This window comes from Myotis daubentonii, chromosome 18 (assembly GCF_963259705.1).
Source record: "Myotis daubentonii chromosome 18, mMyoDau2.1, whole genome shotgun sequence".
Taxonomy (NCBI): Eukaryota; Metazoa; Chordata; class Mammalia; order Chiroptera; family Vespertilionidae; genus Myotis; species Myotis daubentonii.
The window spans coordinates 5,865,055-5,889,924 of record NC_081857.1 but is presented as its reverse complement, the minus strand read 5'-3'; the positions used below and the strand labels follow the sequence as shown (position 1 = coordinate 5,889,924).

The following is a 24,870-nucleotide window of genomic DNA, read 5'->3' as shown; positions in this document are numbered from 1 at the left end:
AAGCAAAATTGGCTCTCTGGACGGTGTGCCATGTGTATTCTGTGGCTCCAAACACTCCCCACCATGTCACCCATGAATAGCCCAATTCAAGCAGCACAACGCTAACGACAGGCGGCAAAGAGAGGTGTGGAAAGAAAGACATGGCGATGGAGGGAGAATCGAGGAGAGGAAAGGACTCTCAAAGACACCGAGTCCGAGAGACCAGCTCTCTCTGACCCTAAGTCAACTCCCCTGCCCTGGTGCAGGTCAGCCCCTGAGAAGTTTGTGGACACCCCTGAGGATTCGGGGCAGGTGTTAGAGTGGTGACTCAGAGTAAAAGCAAGTATCAAAACAAGAGCCAGGCCAAGTAAGGGAGAGGTGAGGGACTGAGAGCAGCCAAGTGTGGTCAGACAGGAAAAAAGGTCTCGGGACCAGGAGAGACGTGTGGGCACAGGGAGCTGAGGGCATTTGCCCTTTGCCCCACTGTGCCCATCTTTGTTTCACTTCCTCTTACCACCCCTGCTTGAGAAAAATGGGTGGAGAGTTATTTTGATCACCTTAGATGAGAGAATTTTTTTCCCAGAACGACTAGCATCTCTGGCCATAGCAGAGCATAGGAGGATAAGCATCAGTGTTATGGGCAGAAATAGAAAATTGGGAACTAGCTATGGTTATGGGAAATATTCATCGTGCTCTGTTAACCGTGATTGCCTTGTTCTGGTTAAAGAAAGCACATTCTAACCTGTCTGGGAGCTGTATGCCCCTGGGACGTGGGAGTCAACCTTGGAATGCGGTCCATCCCCAGTCAAGAACTGACTAATATCATGGAAAGATGAATAACCTTGTTGCCCAAGCAATAGAGGCCCGCGCCAGTCTCCCCTCCCCCCAGCCCACTGTGCCCACTTCCCCAGATTCCTGTTTCCCCACGTAATCTCTGTCCTACCTGATATAAGCACCCGGCTGATGGTGGGGGGCAGAGCAGATGTTTTGTGGGTGACCTGCTGCTCTCCGGTACTGCCAGCAGTTTTGGAATAAAGGCTCACACAGGATCCAACCCTGTCTCTGCTTAACACGCAGCCCAGACCCACTGGCTGTCAGTAACACCAGGGCTGGCCTCTATGTACAAATGGGATTTCATCTATTTTCTCCAAGATAGAAACTACCCCAGATTAGTGTCCCAGGCTTAGGTGAGTTCCCCCACCCCTTCCGTGAGGCAAAGACTGGCCTAACTAATCTCCCTCCAGTTCTAATACTGTCCATACTGTCCTGCGTGTAACAAAGAGGGTTAGATGCCCGGCCAGCATGGCTCAGTGGTTGAACATTGACCTATGAACCGGGAGGTCACAGTTCAATTCCAGGTCAGGGCACATGCCTGGGTTATGGGCTCCAACCCCAATGTGGGGCATGCAGGAGGCAGCCAATCAATGATTCTCTCTTACCATTGATGTTTCTATCTCTCTCCCTCTCCCTTCCTCTCTGAAATCAATAAGAAATATATAGCCCTAATTGGTTTGGCTCAGTGGATAGAGCGTCGGCCTGACTGAAGGGTCCCAGGTTCGATTCCGGTCAAGGGCATGTACCTTGGTTGTGGGCACATCTCCAGTAGGGGGCGTGCAAGAGGCAGCTGATCGATGTTTCTAACTCTCTATCCCTCTCCCTTCCTCTTTGTAAAAAAATCAATAAAATATATTTAAAAAAATAAGAAATATATATATATATATATATATATATATATATATATATATATAATCAAAAAAGAGTGTTAGAGACAAGACTAGGGTATTTTCTCCCTCTGGCCACTGTACAACAAGAGAAATGGAACCACAGGATGAGGCAGATGCAGGGAGGCAAGGGGCCCGGCGTGGGGAAGTCCAGCCCGAAGCTGAGGATGCTGGGGGAGAGGAGGTGTGAGAGTGGAGAACAGCCCCAGAGTCACAGGTCACAGGGACAGCCCCTCCGCGTTGGTCACGACCAGGTCTGAGAAGTCCCTGGGTCCCCTCCTCCCAAGCCGGGGGTTCCCACGCTGATTGTACTCACCTTCTCTGTTAGGGTTGACTCTTTGTCTTCGCAGTGACTCCCAGTAGGGTTGCAGGAAAAACCTCCGTTCTCTCCAGGGTACAAAATAGCAAATTAAGTCCTGTTGGGGATAAGGCAAAAGCTTTTCTGAGGTGACAGAGGAAGCTAGAACGTCTTATTTCCAGCTTTCTGGTTCCAAATAACCAGACCCGGGGTGGCGGGGGGGGGGGGGGGTGCAGGGGGGGTGCAGTGAGCCTCGCCTCGGCCAGGTGGCTCTGTTGGTTGGAGCGTCATGCAGTCCACCAAAAGACTGCCAGTTCAGTTTAGGGTGGGGCACAGACCTAGGTTGCAGGTTCCATCCCTGGTCGGGGAGGGAATGGGAGGCAACCAACCAATGTTTCTCTCTCATATTTTTTTTTTTTTTTAAGAAAAGCTGCCATCTTTTTTTTTTTTTTTTAATATATTTTATTGATTTTTTTTTACAGAGAGGAAGGGAGAGAGATAGAGAGTTAGAAACATCGATGAGAGAGAAACATCGATCAGCTGCCTCCTGCACATCTCCTACTGGGGATGTGCCTGCAACCCAGGTACATGCCCTTGACCGGAATCGAACCTGGGACCTTTCAGTCCGCAGGCCGACGCTCTATCCACTGAGCCAAACCGGTTTCGGCTCTCTCTCATATTTATCTCTCTCTCAAATCAATAAAAGCATATCCTCGGGTGAGGATAAAATAAAAATAAGTCCTGCCAGTGTGGCTCAGTGGTTAAGTGTTAACCTATGAACCAGGAGGTCACGGTTCAATTCCCGGTCAGGGCACATGACCAGGTTGCAGGCTTGATCTGCAGCCAATTGATGATTCTCTCTTATCATTGATGTTTCTCTCTCTCTCTCCCTCTCCCTTCTTCTCTGAAATATATGAAGGGTGTCCCAAAATTCACACAAGAAGTAATTTTGATAGAAAACACAGGTTTATAATTAAAAATTGTAAATTTTTTATTGATTCATAAAGTATACAGTATAGGGTTATGTATGGAATAGCATATCGGGTAAATGGCCTCTATGGCTTTGCTGGCACATACGCACTCTTTTGTTATTGCCTGAGCAGCCGCATTTTCAAAAAAGAATGGTCCCATGGTGCCTCCAGCCCAAAATCCGCACCAACCGGTGACACGTTGTGGATGCATTTGTTTCTCAACAATCACTCATGGATTTTCTGAACCTCAAATGAGACAATTTTATTGATTAACCAAGCCATCAAGATAAAAATGAGCCTCATCGAAATTCAGCCACATTTATGCAAAACGGTCATGGAAAATTTCAACAAAAGAGTGCGTATGTGCCAGCAAAGCCGTGGAGGCCATTTATCCGATATGCTATTCTATACATAACCCTATACTGCATACTTTATTAATCAATAAAAAACTTGCAATTTTTAATTATAAACCTGTGCTTTCTATCAAAATTACTTCTTGCGTGAATTTTGGGACACACTTTATATATATATATATATATATATGTATATATATATATATATATATATATATGTGTGTGTGTGTGTGTGTGTGTGTGTGTGTGTGTGTGTGTGTATATATATATATATATATATTAATAATAAAAAAGAAAAAAGTGAGCCTCACCCTGGCCAGGGAGCTCAGTTGGTTAGAGCATCATCCCAATACACCAAGGTTGCAGGTTGGGTCCCCAGTCAGGGCAGATACAAGAACCAATCAATTATATATATAACTAGAGGCCCGATGCACAAAATTCGTGCGAGCGGCTCGACCCTCGCAACCCCGGCAGTGGCTTCCTCGGCCCCTGCAGCCCGGCTTCGTCCAGAAGTTCATCCGGAAGGATGTCCAGAGGGTCGTACAGCTGTCCGGTCTAATTAGCATATTACGCTTTTATTATTAGAGGTCATCAATAAAATTGTATATGTATATTTTAAATGTATTTTTATTGATTTCAGAGAGGAAGGGAGAGGGGAAAAGAAAAATGTCAGTGATGAGAGAGAATCATTGATTGGCTGCCTCCTGCACACCCCCTACTGTGGACAGAGCACGCAAGCTGGACATGTGCCCTGAACAGGAATCAAACTGTGACCTCCTGGTTCATTGGTTGACACTGAACCACTGAGCCACACTGGCTGGGCAATAAAAGTATACTTTTTTTAAAAAAGGACCAACCAATGAATGCATAAATAAGTAGAACAACAAATCGATGTTTCTCTCTCTAAAAATCAATATACATATATTTTTAAGTGAGCCTCACTAGGGGAAAGGTTAATGGAGAAGGGGTTACCACTGGTCTGGCCACATTAGGTAACTGAGCTACGGCATTCCTCTCCATCTCATTTCTCTTCTCTGTCCTCTGGCCAGATAGATAGGAGGGGAGGTAGAGAGGACCTGCCCCCCTGGCTTCTTCCTCAGTCAGAAATGTCTTGGTGACCTGCCTGTTTTAGTCCTAGCCTGTGACCTTGAACTCTGCTCTAGGGGTTGTCTCCTTTCTTGCTAGTTGATGGAATTGCTGATTCTCCTCCTATTAAGCTGCAGCGGGTTCTTGGAAAGGACTGGCCAGGGGCCGGAGTTATCTTTAGCTCGCCCACGCTGAGGATAAGATGGGGAGATCCAGCAGATGGCAGGAGCTCAGCAAAAGCTAGCTACGTCCTGACCTTTGTTCTCAGAACCATTTGGGCTCTTGCAGCTGGAGCAACACCCGTGTGAAGGACTCCTAGTGGACACCCTAATCCAAATCCTGTTTCATTCATGAGGAATTTGAGGCTTGAGACTGGACATAACTTTCCCAAGGACACGAAACGATGGGGTGGTGAAGCGAGGACCACGCACCAGGGCTCTGCCCAGCTGAGATGACAGCCCTTCCCCTTGGTGTAGTTCTTATCCAGCTTGGCCTTCGAGCCACCCTACCTTCCTTTCAAAATCCAAGCAACAGCAAATATGAATAGAGGAAAGTAATTGTCTTTTCCTCACCAAACCAAGGGTGTCCTGCCCATCTGACATCTGACCCTCCAATGTTCTCTGGTCTCCACTCCTGATCTTCTAAACTTCATGCTGCATCCAGGCCTCCCATCCAGCTCTCCCTCAGACCACTCGAGACCCGGCAGGTACATTTGCAGACCCCACTCTCACACTTCCCACTCAAGGTGGGAGGGGACCAGGAGGCTGGTAAGAAATGGTGGGAAACGATAGGACGCTTGCCAGAGAACCTACCCTGTCTGAGGCCAGTGCAGCCCAGGCTGTGGGCATGGGAGCAACCTGCTCAACATCCGCCGGCCCTAGCAGGCACAGCATGCCGGGCTGAGCGAGCACCACACGGGTCCTCTCTGCATGTTTACGGGAGGCCTCAACCTCTAGCCTTCCCCTTGGTCCTCCAGAGGAATAGCAGCCCTGACTGTTTACTGGGCCTTAGCAACCGCAGCCGCCGGACAGAGCCTGTGGAAAGTGGGGGAGAGGTCAATGGAAACAGACTAGCTCATGCCTGGAACTGCCCCGGCATCTGGGGAAGCTGCCGGGTCCCATGCCTCTGGCTTTGTTCGGCAAGGTCACCTGCCAGCAGAGGCAGGAAGCCAGACAGGGACAAGTCCAGGAATGGTCTGATTTTCCTGGTACTTTGTCTTTGAGGCGAGACATCTGACCCCAAGTGGTCACTCTAACCTTTGTCCCCCTTTCCCCTTTTTCAGGGGCAGAGGATGTGTGTGCATAGAGGTGTGTGTACGGGGGGGGGGGGGGGGGGGATAGGGCGAGCCGGGATGTGTTCCTCCTTCTGTCTAGAATCTTCTTTGCTCCCATTCTTGAAGTTCCCAGGCTGGCATTGGTGAGGTATAGGGCATTGGCTATAACACCAACAAAGACACAGATATGGCTGGCCAGATTTGGAATGGGGGGGGGGGGTGTCGGGGGCAGGGGGGGAAGGGTACAGATGATTTTTTAGTGTCTTTTGATTCTGTTTCTTGCAGATTTCTCCCTAGTCATCTCACAGGCTATAGTGTGACTGGGAAACCCCAGGGGCGGGTCCTCTCCTTACCCCCACTCCACTTACAACGCCTCACAGAGCTAGAAAAAGAACACATCCATCATCACAGATTACTCAATACTGGAATGTTCTGTTTCTATTCCAGTCTCCTTCTCTGTTCTCTTGGCTGCTTCTACTGTAACACCTACTACTGCATCCATATGGGGCTTTTAAGGGCCTTCCCTCAATGAAGTCACAGGCCCTATTCATTCTTTGCAACGGGGTCAGAAAGATCTAATATAAGGTTGCCACTCTCTGTCACTTGATGCTGCAGGGAATCAGTGTGCCAGCCTGAATGAGGTTGGGAATTTCTTTCTTATTTTGATTGATTGATTGATTTGAGAGACAGGGAGGGAGAGAGAGAGAGAGAGAGAGAGAGAGAGAGAGAGAGAGAGAGAGAGAGAGAGAGAGAGAGAGAGAGAGAGAAGCATGGATTTGTTGTTCTACTTATTTGTGCATTCCTTGGTTGATTCTTATATGTGCCCTGACTGGGGATCGAACCCACAACCTTGGCAGAGCAGGGGCCATGCTCTAACCAACTGAGCTATCTGCCAGGGAGGGGAATTTCCTGAAGGTTCTCCTGCATCCCATCTTTATGGCTTTCAGATGTGCAGTCGGCTTGCTATCTGTGCTTGCCTCCTGATTCAGTCCTTATTCCGCACACGCAGCTAGCCTGTGACTGCTGCATGTCAAGTGGCTGGAACCAATCAGCTCATCGAGGGCCTTCTCAGAGCCAATCAGAGCCGAGGGAAGTGACCTCACCCAAGGGAGAGCTGTGTGGGCGAGGAAGCATCTCTCAGAGCTCAGTGTCCCTAAGTCACTCCACTCCACCCCACCCTCCTTAGTTCCTGTAAAGCAACACCACCTCCCCTCTCCCTCCCAAAGAAGGAAGTGAGAAGGGCTAACTAAATTCCACATAGGAAAAACAAAACAACTGCAGCTTAGCCACACAGTGGCTTCTAGAAGCAGAGAACAGAATAGTCAGTGGGCTTCACCTACACAAACGATTCCCAGCGGTGTCTCCCGGGCCTGGAAGCGGTGAGTGTGCTGAAGAAGACTCAGCACCTCCCCCGTCTTCCCTCTCCACACCTGGCTTCCTGGACTCTCCCCACAAAAATAGCTGCAATCATTCTCTGTAAACAAGGACAAGCTCAAGGCCAAGTGTGGGAAAGAGAGGGCCTGCGCCCTGTGAGCACATGAGGACAGGCACAATCCTGTCCTGTGGCCGGAGGCTCAGGCATCAGCTGATCTTCGGGGCCAGCGCTGTTCTTCTCCACTGCTCTGCACAGCCCCTCAGATGAGCTTCTTGAATGTTCCTGGCAAGGCTAGACTGGGAGCACGTGTCCCACGGCTGGGGTGGGCGGGAAGGGAAAAGAACAGGAAGGCTGTAACCCCCAGGTGTCCCACTGGTCTCTGACAGGGAAGGAGAGAATGGCTCAGCGAGGCATCCCCGCCATTCCTCCAGCCCTCTCCCACCAGGCCTCACCCTGAACAAAAAGACAGATTAAAAAAAAGTTTTTATTTAAAAATATAAAACTGGCCTTACTCCTCCTAACTGCTCCCACCCCCAATCATCTCCACCAAAAAAGTGGGTGAGGGCATGTGTACAGCTGTCTCAGGTCTAACAGTTCCAGTTCTTCTTTCGACCCTCCTTTCTCCCTTTCATACAAACAGACATGGGCCCCCTGCCCTTTTGCCAAGACCTCAGAAGTGACACAAGGGCAGAGGCAGGGGAAGGGTAGGAAAGAGGGCTGTCTGTCGCCATTCTCCATTTCCGTCTCCATAGACCAAACAGGTTATCTCAGTGGTTCTCAACCTTCTGGCCCTTTAAATACACTTCCTCATGTTGTGACCCAACCATCAAATTATTTTCGTTGCTACTTCATAACTGTAATGTTGCTACTGTGACGAATCATCATGTAAATATCTGATATGCAGGACGGTCTTAGGCGACCCCTGTGAAAGGGTCTTTCGATCCCCAAAGGGGTCGCGACCCACAGGCTGAGAACCGCTGGGTTATCTGGACACTGAGCGAAAGATCTCCTTGTCCACAAAACCAAGTAATAGGCACAGTGCCTCTCTGTATCCTACACAGAAAGGTGCGAAGGTCCAGGGTGCTGTTTAGGGTCCTTATTCAGTAGATAGCTTCATCCATATTGTCATCACTGTCAACCCCAAAGTCCTCTCCATTGTCGAAATATGACATGATGTAATCCGTTTCCTGTAATACAAAGTAAAGTCAGGCGTGCTTTTGGCGTCCACCTTCCTCCTTGTGTACCCGGTCCCTTCCCTCCCAACCACACCCTCCAGGCCGGGAAACCCCGTCCAGCTGTGGCCCGCTTGTAGAGGAGCCTGCGGGCAGATGCCATGGAGGGTACTATCTCCTCTGGCTCTGCCACCCTCTGAAGAGAACATCCCTGGTGAGCAGAGCTGAGATCCCCAGAGCTAAAGAGAGCAAGAGAGCAACAGGGCAAGAGAGGAACTGCGGGCGGGAAGCGGTCTCCTCACCTCTTCATGTTCTTCTTCGTCGTACTCCTCCTCTTCTTCCTCTTCCTTCTCTTCTTCTTCTTTCTCCTCGTCTTCCTCTGAAGTTACTTCTTCCTCCTTCTTCTCCAGAGTCTTTTTTTTTAAGATTTTGTATTGATTTTTAGAGAGAGAAACATCATTCATCAGCTGCCTCCCACCAGGGATTGAGCCCACAAGTGGGGCATGTGCTCTGACCGGGACTAGAACTAGCAACTTTTCAGTGCACAGGTCAACGCCCAACCAACTGAGCCACACCGGCTAGGGCCTTCTCCAGGGTCTTATGTGAAGATGAATAGGAAGACAAACTCAGACTCAGCGCACAGAAGGGAAAAAGTGAGGCACACATGGGCAGAAAAGGAGGGCATGGACCTGGGGCTCAGGCCGTCTCCATGCACATTTCCTCCTACCTCTAGTTTCTGTATTGTTTCCTCTTTATCTTCTGTGGTCTTGGGGGGTCTCTTGGGAAGTAGAATGGTGGTCCCTGGTGAGAAGATCAAAAATTGAACCATTAGCCTGGCGGGTGTGGCTCAGTGGTTGAATGGCAACCTATAAACCAGGAGGTCACAGTTCAATTTTGGTTAGGGCACATGCCCGGGATGTGGGCTCAATCCCTAGTAGGGGGCATGCAGGAGGCAGATGAGTGATGAATCTCTCTCATCATTGATGCTTCTATCATTCTCTTCCTCTATGAAATCAATAAAAAAAATATATGTATATTTTTAAAAGTGAATCATCAGAGAGCAAACTTCCTACATTTCTACCACCTTCCTGCAAAGACCATGTTACTCTACTGCCCTCGTGTGGTCACCAAGGTGTCCAGCAACAACGCTGGGTGCTTGGAGTAGGAGTAGGAGTAGGAGGGCAGCAGGAGAGCTCTTTTCCCTCTTTTTCCAGACACACTCACGCTCCTTCTGTAGCTTCCGCACTCGGATCCTTAGCTCCCGGGGTAGACGTCGCCAATCTGGGAATAGTGGGAAAGTAGAAGTCAGTCCGACCCTGCCTGGGGTGAGGGGGACTTCTGTGAAGGATGACTGGTTCTAGAGATACGGGTTGGGATGAAGGTGAGGAAGGAAGGGGTTGGGTCAAAGATGCCTCCAGGGGAGTGAGGGCTAGTTAACAGGTTTTTAGGTGGAACCTGAGAGTGTTTACTAGTATACGTAAGGGTCCAGTTTGTAAATGCTGAGGGGGTGGCGGGGGGACAGAAGAGGGTGAATAGGGTGAGGGTCCAGTTTGTAAATGCTGAGGGGGTGGCGGGGGGACAGAAGAGGGTGGATGGGGTGGCGGCCAGTGTGGAGACATTTGCAAGAAGGGCAGTCAGTGAAAGGACCCATCACCTACCAGGGTTCCAGTCGATGGCACTGTCAATCGGCCCCGACATCTGATATTTGTCTGAGTAACGCTCCACATCTGAGGGGTCAGAGGCCAAGGGTCAAAGCTTTATCCTCCCCGAGGCCTCGACCAGGGTTGTTCCTCAGGGCCCAGCCCTCTCAGTACTTAGGAATTGTCTGTTCCCTCAGCCCACACCCAGAGCCCAGGGGTCAGCTTCATGAGTCTGTAACCTGTCCCTTTCCACCTTAAAGTATGATTTCTTTTGTTATCTCCCTTAACCCAAAGGCATGAGTCTATCAAGAGGTAGTGATACAGTAAAAAGCACACTGGGGCCCTAGCCGGTTTGGCTCAGTGGATAGAGCGTCGGCCTGCGGACTCAAGGGTCCCAGGTTCGATTCCAGTCAAGGGCATGTACCTTGGTTGTGGGCACATCCCCAGTGGGAGATGTGCAGGAGGCAGCTGATCGATGTTTCTAACTCTCTATCCCTCTCCCTTCCTCTCTGTAAAAAAATCAATAAAATATATATTTTTTTAAAAGGATACTGGAGACAAGGAACCAGGGCTCCCATATTCCCTTGGCTCCTTGTTCATGGGACTAACCTCCATGAGCCTTTCCGCTCCCCAAGCCTCCACTTCTAGGGAACACACTGTATTTCCACAGCAGTTAATAAATACCCACTATCCCAGGCCTCCCACGTGCACCCCCTCCTCCAGTCCCTCTTGGTCTCCCCGACTTCTCCACGATCCACTAACCAGAAAGCTAACCCTTTAGTTAGCAGGGTACCTCCTAGGCCTAACACCAGCCCCCCCTTCTGATTGGTTGGTGCCTGTAATATCCAGATGGTTAAAAATTATAATACATCCCCCCTTTATACAGGTGCAATACTTCACTGCCTGCTGTCCCAAGACTATTGCAAAACACAAAACCAATCGTGGACACTGTCATGTTTTTTGAATTCAGGGGTGATTATTATGATCTCCCCACTGAGATGGTGAGCGTCCTGGCATCGCTGGCCCCCAGGAGGCACTGCCCCAGGAGGCACTCGGGACTGGATACTAGCATCCGACTGACCTCTCTTGGGGACCGCTGGCCGGATGAAGTAGGGGAGCTGCCTCATGGCCCCCCGCAGCTCCTGCTTCAGCGCCAGGACATACTCCCCTTCCTCTCCTGAGGGCAGAGGCACAGGGCGGAACTCCAGGGGCTAAGGAGACAGGGCCAGTGGTCAGTCCGGGGAGAAAATGCTGGAGCACAAATCCAGGAGGGTGTCTCCCCCCAGCTCAATCCCATGCTCCTGCTGAGCAAAGGGCCAGACGAGAAAAGGGGAGCAGCACAGCATGGTGAAAGTTGGGGAGCCAGGGCTCTGAGAAGTCAGGTAGACACTTCCCGGCCTGGAGAACATCCATGGGAGCTGGGTGCACAGGGACAGGGAGGAGCAAGGTAAGGATGGTTTCATGACGGCCCAGGAGACTCCAGGCTCACATACAGGCAGCCAGGGGCACCGGGGAGGCCTGGGCCGGGAGGGCAGACACTCACGGGGAAGAGTGGTGAAGGCTGCAGGGTGGGTGGGGGCAGAGCATCCCCCTTCCCAATGCCCACGGCCTCCATGTTGAAGGTCAACTGGCCGCGGCCCCGACCCCGGCCCCGGCTGGCCATGGTGGAAGCGGCCTGGGTATTCAGAGGTCCGATGAGAAACACCTGATGAAGATAAAAACAGAGAGAAACAGCGCAGGAGAAGGGGTAGGAAACCAGGGAGGTATACGACACGCAATCTTTTTCCCTGGGAACCTGAAAAGCCAGTGTAATTCAACAGGTTTCGATTGAGAAGGCACAGGCCAGGCAGAATATTTCTGGAAATATAAACACGGATGAGACGTGGTCTCAACCGGACAGATAACTGCAATATAGTGTAACTGTAGCCCAAAGGGGAAAGTGATTAGAGCCTTGGATAAAACTCCCTTGCATCCCTAAAATAATCTGATGTTTATCACCATCTGCAGAGCCACCTCTGACCTTTTCATTCTTTCTCTCCCTGGCTTTCCAAACCCAACCAAGCCCCACTTCAATCCAATGCAGTGCATTTCAAAAACACATTTATTCAGGATATGCCATGAAAAAAGTAGTACGACAGGCACTGTGGGGGCACAGGGATAAGTCATCAGTCTCTGTCAGTGGCGGGCGTGTGGGGCGTGTGGGGGGTGTGGGGGGGGCAGAGAGGAGAACAGTTACAATCAAATTGATCTTTTAAGACACCACTTGGGAGCACAGAACTTAGAATTGGAAGGACCCGCGTGCAGTACTCCACTCGGTAAGCTGTGAGTCATTCTGGGTCTGGTGGTATTTTCCTAAAGAGAGGGTGTCCATTCTCCCCCATGGCAGCCCATCCCACGGGGATTGACGCTGATGAATCGAAAGCTCCTCTTGCTACTGAACTGAACTCTGCCTCTTGTCCTCATCAGACTTGCGGGGACTCAGATGCAGCTAGCATGGGGGATAAAGTCACCAAGTGAAAATGAAACTTGCCCGGCCCGGCGTGGTTCAGTGGCTGAGCACGGACACATGCCCGGGTTGTGGGCTGGATCCCCATTGTGGGGCGTGCAGGAGGCAGCCGATGAATGATTCTCTCTCATCGCTGATGTTTCTATCTCGCTCTCCCTCTCTCTTCCTCTCTGAAATCAATAAAAATACATATATTTTTAAAAATGAAACTTGAAAAAAATGATACCCCAGTAGCAAGGAACATACCTAGCACCCAGATCTTGGTTTCTAATACTATTTTCTAATAAACGGAACCAAGGCTTCTTGAAGAAATGGCTAATTCTAGGATGGGAGCAGGAAATATACACCATGAGCCTGAAGTACCTTCTAGGGCCAGTAAGTGCTAAGACAACAACAACAAACAAACAAAAAACCACCACACATTGATGGGGCTACGTCAAGGGAGCATACGAGTCAAGTGAAAGAGCTCCCAATGGCCAAAGCCGGAACAATTTGAACAGTAACATAGAGCAGTATTGGATTATTACCCCGAAGCATAAACTAAATATCCAGGAGTTCACACTAGTATAAATAAATGACTGAATAAATCAATTCATGGGGGAGAAAAAAACATCTCTCATGCAGAATTCCAAATCCATTGTGTGGACTCCCCTAAAGACAGAGGGTAGAACTCCCCTCTCCTTAAGTGTTGGCTGTGTATGGGGAATTTTGTCCAAAATGTATAGTTTTTGAAAGGGTAGGGTAGTAACTTTATAATGGAGAAACTGCACGAACACTAACTACTTCTGCCAGGTGACCAAGGTCAATAGCAACAATCTTAAATCAGGTCGTGAATTTGTACCCTTAATATTGAAGTGATGAAATGGCACTTTACCACTTTACCTCTGTAACACGCTCCCCCCCCCCCCCAAATCCACAACCCCAGTCTACTCAGGAGAAAAACATCAAACAAATTCCAGCAGAAGAGCATCCTATGGGCCTGACCGGTACTTTCTAACACTGCCAGTCACCCAAAACAAGTGAGGTCCACCCTACCATAGAAAAAGGGGAGAGCAGTCCTAGTGGTAGGTAGTATTCTTAAAAATAAAGAACACCATCCCTTTTGTCTTCTGATCATAGAATATACATTTATTCTAGAAAACTTGGAAACACATAAAGGTATAAAGAAAAAAAATACTTATTATTTCATGATGACCGCCATCTAGTAAGAACCATTATTAATATTTTAACATGTATCCTTTTAATTTCATTTCCATGTGTATAAATACATGTACATGTATACACACACACACACACACACACACACACACACAATAGGACCATGACAACTAAATGTAATGTTGTATACTGGATGGAATCCCAGAACAGAAAAAGAGCAGCAGGTAAAACTAAGGAAGTGTGACACAAGTGTGACTTTAAATAATTACAATGTATCAATATGGTTTCATAACTGTAACTTATGTACCATACTAATATATGGTGCTAATAATACGGGAAAGTGTTCCAGGGCATAGAGAAACTTTCCGTACTATCTCTCCAGTTTTTCTGTAAATCTAAAATTGTTTCAAAAAATAAAATCTATTTTAAAAAACCTTGAGTAGCACTTTAAATCCAGTTTCTCAGACCTTCCTTGCTTTCATGACCTTGGCCGGTCTGAAGAGAACCGGTCAGGTATATGATAGGATGCTCCTCTGCTAGAATTTGCCTCATGTTTTTCTCCTGATTAGCCTGGGGCTCGGGGCTTGGGGAGGAGAACCCCAGAGGTAAAGTACCATTGCATCACGTCATATTAAGGGTACAGAGTAACACCTTGTTAGAGAACAATAAGAAATAATACAGTACGTAATTAAGATCTCTTAAATTAGTGATTCATAGTGTCATTGTTCCCACAGTCCAGAGAAGGGAGAAAACTAGGAGGTCTGGGATGGTGAGGGGAGGATTTATAAATAACAAAGTCTCAAGTTTGGGAGAGCACTTAGAAGTCATGCATTCATTCATGTAACAAATATTTATTGAGCATCTACTACATGCCAGATATAATGCTAGATAATGGGGATCATAGTGAATCCTCTAGACTTGCATCCTTCCTCTGATAAACCATATTTAGTACATTGTTATTCATCTTCTATTTAACATCTTTAATGAGAGAACGCCCTATCTCACTTTGTATGTCCTTTCATTTTTGGATATTTGTGCTTCAATTAATATTCAACAAACACTCTAGACCTGTGGTTGGCAAACTGCGGTTCGCGAGCCACACGCGGCTCTTTGGCCCCTTGAGTGTGGCTCTTCCTAAGCCTTACGAGTACGCTAATTAAGTTAATAACAATGTACCTACCTATATAGTTTAAGTTTAAAAAATTTGGCTCTCAAAAGAAATTTCAGTCATCGTACTATTGATATTTGGCTCTGTTGACTAATGAGTTTGCCAACCACTGTTGTAGACAAAAAAAATATAGCTAACTAAAGGGCATTTTACAAAAGATTAGTTATTTAAAAATATTTTTAAATAGTTATAAAGTAATCTATGTTGCAAACATGCACATACATTTATGAATAAAAATGTTCTTAAAGGATATACATTAATTTAAGGTGTGTTTTGGGGGTGGCGGTTATTTGTAATTTAAGGTTTTCTTCCATACTGTTTTTGTAATGAGAAAAAAATGTTGATTTAAATTTAAAAATATATACTAACAATAGTAGATGAGACTAGTAACATGTAGCAGGAAGGAGAGGGTAAAAGAATATGTGTCTGAAAAACTTGGAAAGTTTCAAGTCCAACTACCACGAAAAAACGTGAAGCAAAAGCTGGCTGTTAGTTAACAGATTGCATGGTGATCTGATTGACAGAGCGTATGAGGGAAGAGAGGAGGACTGGTGGACCCTGGAGTAAGAACCCATCACCATGTCTTCGGGCCCTTTCAGAGAAAGAACACTCCCACTGCTGGCTCCGGTCTCTTTCCACTTGACAGACAATGGAGAGGGGAGCTGGGTTTTTGTTTGTTTGTTTGTTTGTTTGTTTTTAATATATTTTTATTGACTTCAGAGAGGAAGGGAGAGGAAGGGAGAGATGGAAACATCAATGATGAGAGAGAATCATTGATCAGCTGCTTCCTGCATGCCCCCTACTAGGGATTGAGCCTACAACCTGGGCATGTGCCCTTGACCGGAATCGAACTCAGAACCCTTCAGTCCACTGGCCGACGCTCTATCCACTGAGCCAAACTGGCTAAGGCTGGGGGAGGGGGAGTGCAGGGGGTAGCTATTTTGACTGCAAAGCAGCCAGGAGTCAGGAAAAGGCCATGCGTTTGAGGTTAGACAAATCTAATTCCATTTCCACATACGTATCAAGTGGCCCCCAACAAAGTGGGGTAAAATAAGACAAAATTTTATCTAATTCAGGCAATAAACTAAACCATTCATCTCTACCCCACTCAGCTCAGTAATTACAACGAGTCTCTTATACTTAAGATTGTGATTGTGTCTCAATTCTTGACAGTAAAGTCTCTTATAATCTGGTTCCAAACTACTCTTCTTTAATATCAGCTGTCCCCAGTGTTCACCCCTGCATTCTCCCTCCCGTAAAACAACAACATCCCATACACATTATGCTCATCCCCATTATGTATAACAGTGTGTTATGGTGCAAGTTACTGAAAACAGACTGCAACAAAACATAGAGAAAAACAGTTACATGGAATTTAAGGAAATTACATGCATGTAGTGGTTAAGAACATGGATTTGAACCCCAGTTCTGTCATTTCTTAGCTATATAACTTTCAGCTACTTTAAAAATATCTCAAAAACTGTTTCCTTCATCCTTAAAAGGGGAATAATAAAAACAAAATCTTCATTCATTTAACAAATATTTACTGCGTGCTTACTACGTGCCAGGCGCTGTTCTAAGAGATCCAGGGACTGAGGCCAGAGCACTCTAAGGTTTAGACTTTCCTATATTTGTAGTGAAAAATCACCCCAAAAGAATAAACATGCAAAAGACATAGACAATTGCCCTAACCAGTTTGGCTCAGTGGATAGAGCGTCAGCCTCTGGATGTGCAAGAGGCAGCTGATCGATGTTTCTCTCTCATAGATGTTTCTAAATCTCTATTCCTCTCTGTAAAAAATCAATAAAATATATATATTTTTTAAAAAGATATGGACCATTGACAAAAGTCTGACTCTTTACCTGTTAAACTGACAAAGATTTAAATAATAATCAGGCTGTCATGAATTTTGTTGAGATGGACATTCTCATAATTCACTAGAACACAATCGTTTGAGGGAACAATTTGACCACTTGAATCAACAGCCTTTTTTATTTTATACTTTTAGAGAGAGAGAGAGAAACACTTATGATCGGATGGACCCTGGAACCTGAGTAAGTGCCCTGACCAGGAATCAAACCAGCCACCTCTGGTGTAGGGGAGAACCCTCCAACTTGCCATAAAGGCCAGGGTTCAACAGCCTTTTCTAACGTTCATATCCCTAATCCACTAATCCTATTAAAAATTTTAACCTAAAGAAATAATCAGATATGTAGTCAGAGATATAAATTCAAGGATGTTCATCAAAGAGCTATTCATAGTAACAAAAATCCTGAAATAACTTAAATGGTCCAACAAAAAAATGATCAAAAAAATTCAAAATATTCATTTTAGACTATTACTTAGCCATAAAAATGACTTTTAAAAAATATTATTTTTATTGATCTCAGAGAGGAAGAAAGAGGGAGAAAGAGAGAGAGAAAGAGAGAGAGAGAGAGAGAAACATCAATGATGTGAGAGAATCATTGATCAGCTGCCTCCTGCACACCCCACACTGGGGATAGAGCCCACAACCTGGACATATGCCCTGACCAGAAATCAAATCCTGCCCTCCTGGTTCATAGGTCGACACTCAACCACTGCACCCACCAGCTGGGCCATAAAAATGACTTTAAATAATATTTAAAAGAAAAAAAATTCACAATATAATGTAAACTAAGGGGGAACATAATAAAAATTCATTTATTATATGACCCTATTTATGCAATATACACACACATATATATGTATACATGCAGAAAAGAAATAGAAAGGATACATATTAAAATATAATAATGGTTATCACTACATCATGGTCATGATATAATAGGTATTTTTCTTTATACCTTTATGTGTTTCCAAATTTTCTAGAATAAATGTATATTACTTCTGTAATCAGAAAACAAAAGGTAAAGTGTTCTTTATTTTTAAGAATGCTACCACTAGGACTGCTCTCGCCTTTCACAATGGAAGTGTGGGATGCAGTGTGTCCAGCTATATATTTGTTTAGAATATTTGTTGGATATCAACTGAAGAACAAATATCCAAAAATGGAATGACTGGAAAAGTGAGATAGGGTCATTTTACTAAAGACGATTAAATAGAAGCTGGATAACAATTTACTAAATATGGTTTACCCGAGGAAGAATGCATGTCTAGAGTAGAGGATTTATTATGATCCCTCTTGTCTAGCACTGTCTGGCATATTGATTTATGCTCAATAAATATTTGTTGAATGAATGAATGAGTGAACCCAAGATATCTAAGCTTTCTTTCAAACTTGAGACATTGTGATTCATAAAATCTCCCCCTCCCCCCCACTATCCCAGTCTTCCTAGCTTTCTCCCTTCTCTGAACTGTGGGAGCAACTATAAAATGAACCACTACTTTTAAGAGCCCTTAATTATATACTGTATTTTGTCTTTTATGAATTGTTCCCTAACCACATTAGAAGTTTAAATTCTGATTCCCCAATCAATTCCATTCAATCAACCTTCACTGGGCAATGTGTAGGAAGTATTAGAACCTGCCCTACAAAACTTTATATTCTGAGAAGACTAGAAACATTAAAGAGAGGGGGTGCACTAAGTACTCTAATAGAGGTATACATAAAATGCGAGCACCAGACTGGGAAACAATTAATTCTGGGGTGGGAAAGGTGGTGCCAGAAAGCTACAGGTAGGACATGGGTAACCTTTCATCTGAGTCTTGATGGATAACAGAAGTCCGTCAGGCCCCTGGGGAGGTACTGTTAACAGGTTCGAGGAAAGCTGATGCCATTGCAGAGTCAGAAGCACGAGAGCGTCTTTCCCACGTTCTGCTTTAATATCGGTTGCCTATGCGCACAAGAACGCTACGGTGTGGATCAATACCGCGATGGGAACCCAGGAGAGAGAGGGGAGGAAGCCCGCGGGGGCTGATCGGAAAGCTGGTTTGCTGTCTGTCTGTCTGTCTCGCAGCTGGCCCAGGCGAAGGAGTTCGGGAACTGTGGGACGGAACCAGGTCCGAGCCTCCAGGTGGGAGCCTTACCTGCCGCCCCTCCCCCAGCGCGAAGCCGAGGCCGCCGCCAACCTGGAATCCGCTCCTCTTCCTCGAGCTGGGGCGCTCTGGGCCCGCCTCCGGGGGCTCCCCATTGGTGAGTCCTCCCCGCCAATCTAGGAGGAGCGGCGGGGAGGTCCGCCCCCTGGCAGCCGAGGGTGCGGAGGGAGGAGCCAGGCGGAACCGGGCGTGGGAGCCACTAGCGGAGGGAGACGGGGCTGCAGAAAGAGCCAGGCTCCATTATTTCCCATCTCGTCTCAGATGGAGGAGCCGCGGGCCAGCCCAGCGAGAGTTCACGGGGGGGGGCCTGACGCCCAGGTCTCACCAGCGGGCTCTGCGGGGCCCCCCACAGAGAAATGAGCCCCTATGGGGGCGGCTCGTTAGAGATGAGTCTCTGCTCCATGACTCCAGCCTTCCCTTCCACCCTACACTGCTTCCCCCCAGCACCACCAGTGAATACTGCTCGTATAAAAAATGTTTCTTTCCACAGTTTGGTAATTACCAGACGTGGAGGGGCATAGGGAAAGGTAGGAGAGGGTAAAGGGAAGAAATGGTGATGGAAGGAAACTTGACTTGGGGTGGTGAACATATGATACAATATACAGATGATGTATTATAGAATTGCACCCCAGAAACTTTGTATAAATGTATTATTCAATGCTATTGCAATATATTCAATTAAAAATTAATTAAAGATGGTTAAAATAAGATAAATAAATAAGAAAAAAATGTTTCTTTCCGTGGGTTGCTGCCATGTCTGAAAGAAGATGGGGAGAAGTTTGGGGGGAAGGAAGGTTAGGAATCGGAGAACTAGAGTGAGGGGACGCGGCAGGAGCCAGTGTTTCCTGCACTTTCCATCGCCTTCCAGCTCCTCTTCGCCCTTGGTAAGGGCACATGGTGGGAATGTTACAGAAGACCAGAGAAGAACCAAGCAACGCTCAGAGAGATGGAGTTACATTTGATGATGATGATGATGATTATGATGATGATGATGATGCACAGGCCCAGAGGAAAAAATGTCTCTAGAATTCTGGGCCAAGTCACAAAGGAAATTTCCTGTATTTATAGCTTTTTACCCTCTTTGTCTCCCAAATATGGGGTTTTTCCAGTCCCCTTTGCACAGTTCTACGTGCTGGGCCTTTGAGGCCCCAACCAAAGGCCTGGCCTGGCGCCAGCACGGATAACTTCGTCTGGGGAAGGTTTACGGCCTCTCTGGAACAGGGAGTCATCTTTTTCCCTCATTATTTAAGCCAGCAAGCATTTACAGAAGCCAAAAGAGCAGGGTTAAAATTTCAAACAGCAGTTTTTATATAAGATGGGTGCTTCAGGAAGAGGAGTCTTACACACACACACACACACACACACACACACACACACACACACGGCCCAGAAACTGAGGGAAGAGCTCAGAGGGGTGATAAAATATAGGCGTCAAGAACCTCCGAGGTGTCAGAGCAATGGCCTGGGAGCAACACCTCTGGGCTCAGAAGGCTGCAGGGTGGTGGCAAGTGCGCCGTCTTTGGGATAAGACAGAAACGGAGCTGTGAGGCTTTGGAGAACTCGCTTAACTTTACTAAGTCCCTGTTTCTTTTTTTAAAAAAATATATTTTATTGATTTTTTACAGAGAGGAAGGAGAGGGACAGAGAGTAGAAACATCGACGAGAGAGAAACATCTATCAGCTGCCTCCTGCACACCTCCCACTGGGGATGTGCCCACAACCAAGGTACATACCCCTGACCGGAATCGAACCGGGGACCCTTCAGTCCGCAGGCCGATCTGCTGAGCCAAACCAGTTAGGGCCTAAGTCCCTGTTTCTTATAAAGTGAAGATAATTCCTACTTTGTAGTGTTGTTGTGAGGACGGGAGATATGTATGTAAAGTACTTGGCACATAGCTGGTGTCCAATGAGTGGTAGCTGGTAAAAATGGGCGGCTTCCCTGCAGTATTTCTCTCCCCACACCCCCTTATTTTTAGGACCTTGTGTCCAGTGGCCTCCGGCCTCTGAATTATCTCAGGTGAGTTTTCCAAATCCTTGGGAAATTTTTCCTCACCCCCCATTTCCTCTGAAGCCTTCCAGCTGGCCACAAACTCATTCCTAAAATATGCAGATGGAAGCTATGGTAACCATGGAGACGGGGCAGGTGGCAAGGAGAGGCAGAGGCAGTGAGAGAAACCAATTGCGACCACAGGGGAGCGAGACTTGAGGAGCGATTTGGCCCGAGACTTCCACGCAAGATGAAAAAAATAACCTAAGCAAGACGAGTAAAGAGGTGCCAGGAGAGAGGATGTGGCACAAGGTTCGCTCTTGTCTCCGCGCACCCTCGCCCGCAAGAATATGGGAAGGAGGCATCCGGGAATGCCCCTGGCCTTTCCTAAAGATGACCCAAGGTCCCCGCCCTCCTCATACTTATTTAAGAGGCCCGTACAAGGAGCTGCGGTCCAAGTTCATCAGCGCTGTGTGCTCCGTTTGGGGGGGAAGGGGGAGGGAGGAGTGGGGATGCTCCCCGGCGTCTGACTCCGGCTCGCCCTGACATTTAAACTGTGAGACGCCAGACACATCTCTTGCCGCTCTCCGCACAGCATGGACTCCGGCTGCGGATCCCCACCGCCGCCCCCAACCCCTCCGCACAGGGCGCCCCGTGCCCCGCGGTAGGTAGGTCAGGTCTGGCGCACAAGCGCACAGGAACACGCCGAGCGAGCGAGAAGGGAGATCTGCAGAAGCTCAAGAACGAATTTAGTTGGTGTCGGTCTGGGTGGCAGAGGAATCTTCTAAGAATCCTTTAGGTTTGTTGGGACCGGAGGGCGGTCGGCTAAGCCAGGAAAATCAGGATTGGAGCTCCAGGTTTAGGGGTGTGTGTGTGCATGGGTGGGGAACGGTTTGGTGCCCGACGCCCCCACCCGCGGAGACGAGGCTATAAATAGCAAGGCAGAGCTCCGCCTTTCGCACCCCCCCCCCCCCCAGCCTCTCTCCTCCCCAGCCGGCGCTGTGCCCGGGGCGCACCGGGAGGAGGGACCAGCATCCGATGCCCGGGCGCAGATACTGACACCAAGGGAATCCAGATGCCCCCCCACGCCATGTGGGCCCCCGGGAACCCGGCCCCACCACCCCGGCTGCCTGGCGGTCCCGGCCTCGGTTCTGGCCGGGCGGAGATTCTGCAGACATTCAGGTATCTATTTGGGCGCAAAGCCTGGGAGGGGAAAGAGCAAGGAGTGATGGGGACCAGAGCAGGGGCAAAAGAAACCCCCATTCTCCCCCACCCGTTTTAGGTCCCCAATGCCAGCTGCTTCCCTCCCCCCACTCAATTTATGGGGCGGTGGCAACCTCGACGAGGTTAGGAACGGGAATGTGTGTGTGAATGTATGGGTGCATGTGCGTGGGTGGGTGGCATTCAGCATCTGAGAGAGGGGGATTCCAAGTGCAGATGAGAAAAGGGGGGTGCTGGAAAGGTCTGAGGAGCCAGGGGGTGCGGATGGGGGGGTATCTCTGAGCGTGCACGTACGCATTTGCACGCGCGCTGGTCTTTAATGCGGGTGCACCCTTCCCACCTTCTCAGGCATGCTCTGGGGGGAGGTGGCGGCTCCAGGCATGGGTTAGAGGAAGGGCTGTGTGCCGTGCAGTGGAGATCTCTTCCACCCCCCGCCGGGTCCTTCCGCCGGTGCCTCAGTTTCCCTGCCTGGATCCATCGGTCAGATGTACCTCTTTCTTGCAGGGATTGGCTTCGCCACTGAGCCCTCAGGCCTCTTCCAGCCATCACCCCCACACCCCTAGCCTTCCCGGGCAGGCCCCGGCCCCGGCTCCATCCGTGCTCTCGCCCCAGCCGCAGCGATGCTGCACACGGAGGGCCACGCTCTTCTGCGGGCCGTGGGGCAGGGGAAACTGCGCCTGGCCCGCTTGCTGCTGGAGGGCGGCGCTTACGTGAACGAGGGCGATGCCCAGGGGGAGACTGCGCTGATGGCAGCTTGTCGGGCCCGCTACGACGACCCCCAGAACAAGGCGCGCATGATCCGCTACCTCCTGGAGCACGGCGCGGACCCCAACATCGCGGACCGCCTGGGGCGCACGGCGCTCATGCACGCCTGCGCCGGGGGCGGGGGCGCCGCCGTGGCCTCGCTGCTCCTCGCCCACGGCGCCGACCCCTCGGTCCGAGACCACACGGGCGCCTCGGCGCTGGTCCACGCCCTGGACCGCGGGGACCGCGAGACCCTGGCCACGCTGCTGGACGCCTGCAAGGCCAAGGGCACGGAGGTCATCATCATCACCACCGACACCTCGCCCTCGGGCACCAAGAAGACTCGGCAGTATCTCAACTCCCCGCCGTCCCCGGGGGTGGAGGACCCCACCCCCGCCCCTCCGAGCCCGGGGGTCTGCACGTCGCCGTCGGAAATCCTGCTGCAGACTGCAGGGGGGGCGCGGGGGCTGCCGTCCCCCCGCACGCAGGAAGAAGAGGAGAAGCGGGACGTGTTTGAATTCCCTCTGCCCAAGCCCCCCGAGGACCCCTCGCCTTCCGAGCCGCTCCCCAAACCACCCCGCCACCCTCCCAAGCCGCTCAAAAGGCTCAATTCCGAGCCCTGGGGCCTGGTGGCTCCCCAGCCGGCCCCGCCCGCGGAGGGGAGGCTGGGGATGGAGCGCCTGACCGCCGACTTCAACGGCCTGACCCTGGGCGGCCGACCCCGGCTCTCCCGACGTCACAGCACCGAGGGCCCCGAGGGCCCGCCCCCGTGGGTGGAGAAGGGGACGGGCGGGGGCGCCCTCTCGCGCCGGAACACCGCGCCCGAAGCTCAGGAGGCCGGTCCCCCTTCTGGGCTGCGGCAGAAACTGAGCCGCATGGAGCCGGTGGAGCTCGACTTCCCCGACTCGCCGGAGGGCGGCCGCCCGTCGCTGGAGCGCCGCCGCTACAGCGCCTCCCCGCTGACTCTGCCCCTGGCGGGCTCGGCGCCCTCCCCGCGCCAGTCCCAGGAAAGCCTGCCCGGGGCGGTGTCCCCGCTGAGCGGGCGCCGGCGGAGCCCGGGGCTGCTGGAGCGCAGGGGCTCGGGGACGCTGCTCTTGGACCACATCTCGCAGACGCGGCCGGGCTTCCTGCCCCCGCTCAATGTCAGCCCCCACCCCCCGATCCCCGACATTCGCCCCCAACCCGGAGGTCGCGCGCCTTCGCTGCCCGCCCCTCCCCAGGCGGGGGCGCCAGGCTCTCCGAGGACCAAGCGCAAGTTGGTGAGGCGCCACTCGATGCAGAACGAGCAGATCCGCCTGCTCGGGGGCTTCCAGGGTCTAGGCGGGCCTGGGGAGCCGGGGCGCTGAGAGGAGGGACCGGAGCCAGGGTGGGATCAGGACCTTGACGGACAGAGGGAGAGCCAGCTCACACACACACTCACACACACACACACACACACACACACACACCGGGCAGGGGGGTCTTCTGCATGTGCTCCTGGGCACGGTGCGCGCACACATGGACAAGCGTGTCCACACGCACAGTTACTCTTATTCGCAGGGAAGGGTACGCCCTCCTTACTGGGCTTACAGACACGTGCATTCATGCCCTGGTTACTTCACAGGCTTATGAGAATTACCCACAAGCAGGGCACACAGGCCCCTTGTGCTAGGGCCCCACGTGGGGCCCACATTCACTTGCATTGGTTGAGAGGCAGTAGGGAGCCCCCTTGTAGGTAGTCTGCAGTCCTTGCCCTCCTACAGAAGCAGCCCCTTGCTCTCCGTGTGTGCCCTGAAACACACCCCTCTCGTGACTTCGCACACTCTGCCCTCCTCGTGACCATGTCACCCCGTTCTGCGGGTCTGGCTTCTCTCTCCAGGCCTGGCTCCCTGCCCACACCCTGCTCCCCGTCCTAACCATTGTTCGGGATATCTTTTCTCCTGGAGGGTTTCCTGCAGCAGTCCCGGCCTCGGTTCTGCTGCTGCCCTTCCTGCTCTCAGCTTTACCTCTCTACTTCCTGCTTTTCACTCCCACCCGGTCCCGCAGCCAATACCATACCACACGGCGCCTCATGTCCCCGGGGTGGGCCATGGGCTCCAACTGCTCTTGTGTCTGAGCTTATGAACACCCTCGGCGGGTAGAAGTGGGGAGCAACCCCAAGTCACTCCTCTCTCCACTTGACATATCAAATAAATGTGTTCAGAAGCCTCTGTTTTGTCTCT

The 24,870-nt window shown here is 49.9% G+C and overlaps 2 protein-coding genes across 4 annotated transcripts; one reads left to right on the top strand and one right to left on the bottom strand.

The window, feature by feature from the left end:
• Positions 1–7,536: 7,536 nt before the first annotated feature.
• POLR3GL (RNA polymerase III subunit GL) lies at positions 7,537–18,820 on the bottom strand. The gene is made up of 8 exons (XM_059675701.1): positions 18,709–18,820; positions 11,412–11,573; positions 10,950–11,079; positions 9,887–9,955; positions 9,453–9,509; positions 8,956–9,029; positions 8,531–8,641; positions 7,537–8,243 (listed from the first exon to the last, which is right to left on the bottom strand). Exons 2-8 carry the CDS (start codon positions 11,529–11,531, stop codon positions 8,157–8,159), a joined length of 648 nt encoding a protein of 215 aa, XP_059531684.1. The 5' UTR covers positions 11,532–11,573; positions 18,709–18,820; the 3' UTR covers positions 7,537–8,156.
• Positions 18,821–21,182: 2,362 nt separating this feature from the next.
• Positions 21,183–24,858, top strand: ANKRD34A (ankyrin repeat domain 34A). Of its 3 annotated transcripts, XM_059673454.1 has the most exons (4): positions 21,183–21,368; positions 21,682–21,886; positions 21,987–22,050; positions 22,430–24,858. In XM_059673454.1, exon 4 carries the CDS (start codon positions 22,546–22,548, stop codon positions 24,013–24,015), a length of 1,470 nt encoding a protein of 489 aa, XP_059529437.1. In that variant the 5' UTR covers positions 21,183–21,368; positions 21,682–21,886; positions 21,987–22,050; positions 22,430–22,545; the 3' UTR covers positions 24,016–24,858. The 3 variants fall into 3 exon arrangements, with proteins under 3 accessions (XP_059529437.1, XP_059529435.1, XP_059529436.1); XM_059673452.1 differs by lacking the exon at positions 21,987–22,050 and having other exon boundaries at positions 21,184–21,368; XM_059673453.1 differs by lacking the exon at positions 21,987–22,050 and having other exon boundaries at positions 21,184–21,372.
• The last annotated feature ends 12 nt before the right edge of the window (positions 24,859–24,870 follow it).